At 41.2% G+C, this 2,690-nt stretch overlaps 1 protein-coding gene across 1 annotated transcript in view; it reads right to left on the reverse strand.

Moving 5' to 3' along the window:
- Nucleotides 1–6: 6 nt before the first annotated feature.
- jupa (junction plakoglobin a) overlaps nucleotides 7–2,690 on the reverse strand; it is a 19,267-nt gene continuing 16,583 nt past the window's right edge. Inside the window, exons 13-16 of the mRNA XM_032499571.1 lie at nucleotides 2,466–2,587; nucleotides 2,145–2,184; nucleotides 1,624–1,759; nucleotides 7–371 (exon numbers count right to left, since the gene is read on the reverse strand). Of these exons, the coding sequence (XP_032355462.1) occupies nucleotides 1,626–1,759; nucleotides 2,145–2,184; nucleotides 2,466–2,587 (296 nt within the window). The 3' untranslated portion in view covers nucleotides 7–371; nucleotides 1,624–1,625. The remainder of the gene's footprint in view (nucleotides 372–1,623; nucleotides 1,760–2,144; nucleotides 2,185–2,465; nucleotides 2,588–2,690) is intronic.

The raw sequence follows: 2,690 nt of genomic DNA on the forward strand, positions 1-2,690 counted from the left end.
AAAAAAAATATAGAGAAAGAAAGAAGGAAGGAAGTTACACGATTATCATCACAAAATAAAAATCTCTTTGGCATAGAATACCCACCCAAAAGCGTAAACACACAGACACACTCACTTGCGCACGCACACACACACACTCTTAAAAAAGTTCTCTAACAGAAACCTACAAGCATCGTCATCATTATTATCAGCAAAATTATACTATAAAACAAAGTTGAGCCCTGTTAAGATTATGAGTCCCGTACTCAGTGACAATTGCATATATTACATCAGGCTGAGAGCAGAGGGAGTAATCTCTACTGACGACTATATTCTCTTCTGTCCCATTACGTCCTATGTCCGCTCCTCCGATTCCCTTTCTCCCCCGGGGTCTGTAAGAGGAAAAAGAAAAAACCCACAGAGCTGATTTCACATAATCAACTTGCTTGTCAGGCACAGCTCTTCCACGGACAGGGTGTTTGAAAAGTTATTATGTTGTAGTAAACAAACATCAGACTTTAAAAGGCCAATCTGCCAATCTACTTTCTTACTCAAGCTTCTTACTATGAGTGATGGGCTCCAGCACAAACAACATTTTCTGCAGTCCTTTACTTTTAATTCACAGGAGAGATTTTGGCACATTTTTGTCCAAGCTCCTTTCACCAGTTTGAAGAGGGCGGGAAAAAAGGTGACGTGACGTACTTCCCTACACCAAATAGGATAACACACGTCTGTTTTGGCAGAAGAAGCATTCCAGATGTTGCCCTATTTCAGACAAAATTGTCACCTCATTGCACTTGGTTTTCTTCTTCAGTATGACATTGCCTTAACTTCAATTTTCGTTAACCCAACACTAGAGACCAACGTATCTGCCTGAATCTGACGCCATTTTAAGTTGATGCCGATGTCAATATACTGTTGTTGTTGTTTTTTTTTACACTGATGCCAAAAATGTGTGAAGTAAAAACAAACTATGATACCGGGGGATGTTGACACAGCTTGACAACGTCATTGGACCCGGCCACTGATTGGCTAATCGTTATTCCCCCGGCTGCAGAACTCATTGGATCGATCGTTTTTTAACCAAGAAACCACTGTTTCATGTGTAATCTAGTCTTGCATTTTATCTTACAAATGCTTTTATAGTGCACAATTAAATAGGTTATTATTCATAAATTTCACACTCCTGTGTCATACCTGTTGTGTACCTGAGTGTTAAACTCTTAATAAATAATATCAACTGATGTTCTTTTTGTTCCCCAATTGACTCTTATTAAGTCTTCATTATTTCATTTTATCAAGAAACAAATTAACCACAACACACACCCCCACACACCCCAAAACCACACACCACACCCACACACACACCACACACACACACACACACACACACACACACACACACACACACACACACACACACACACACACACACACACACACACACACACACACACACACACACACACACACACACACACACACACACACACACACACACACACACACACACCACACCACACACACACACACCACACACACACAACACACACACACACACACACACACACACACACACACACACACACACACATTTAGACAACCGATCCCAATTGCCTGAGGTAACGTTTTGCATGTACTGACCTTTAATAATCATGGTACGGTTGTCTCTCGTAGGCCAAGCTGGCTGAGTAATCATCCTGCATCAGATTTCCGTCCATGCCGTCCATGGGCATGTCAGCTGGATACCCTCCGTAGCCTTGGAAACCAGCGTCCAGCTCTGCGAGAGATTACAACTTTTTTTTTTTTTCCTTAATCATTACACACTGGACCAACAGATGATGTTATTTAGTGTCCTTTGCACTTTAAGAGGGTTTAGTTACTGCTGTTGCATGCAGCAAAGGGCCAAGGTTGGAGTCAAACCCGGGCCCTCCACAATAAATTGTATTAGCTAGTTGAAACCATCCAACCATTTAGGCGCACACACAGAGAGAGAGAGAGAGAGAGAAGTTTTTTAGTTTTTTTGGCTACCAAATGATGATGTTAAATAGGATCTTTAGGCTGCAGCAGGGTGGTAGATTACAGCATGTTAATACTCCCTGTGGTGGAGAGACCGGGTGCAGAGGAATGTGCTGCATGTGTACATTTCAGTCACAGTTACTCACCATCTGTATAGGGTCCATCCATGGGGGTACTGTTGTGGGCCTGCAGGGGTAACGAGAGGACAAAGGTCAAATAGAGTCAGCATTTTTTATATAGACAGCTTTTCAATGGTCTTTAAAAGTATTATTAAAGTATTATTATATTATCATGATATAATGAAGAACCAGTTTCTTGAAAACCAATGCACTTCACAACTGCTATCAGCGTTGGATTAAGTTGCCAAGATGTAACATGTAACCCAAGAGAGTTAAAGGGAGTTTAAAAAATGTCTACTTTAATGTTTAGTAGTCCTATTATAGCAGTGGAGGGCGCCAGACACTCACCATCTCCCAGGAAGTGGGGTCGTGTTTGAACAGAGAGTGTGTGAGCTCCACAGACACTCGCTTCTTGTAGTCGGAGTTCTTATCCTCAGAGATACGGAAGAGGACAGCTGCAGCGTAAGTTGCTGAAGGGGACAAGAATAAGGACACATTCAGCAATGTACAAAAAACGTACACTCCTTTTTATCATAATATTAATAGTAATAATAATAATAATAATAATAATAA

The sequence above is a fragment of the Etheostoma spectabile genome, chromosome 2 (genome assembly GCF_008692095.1).
Source record: "Etheostoma spectabile isolate EspeVRDwgs_2016 chromosome 2, UIUC_Espe_1.0, whole genome shotgun sequence".
In the NCBI taxonomy this organism is placed as follows: domain Eukaryota; kingdom Metazoa; phylum Chordata; class Actinopteri; order Perciformes; family Percidae; genus Etheostoma; species Etheostoma spectabile.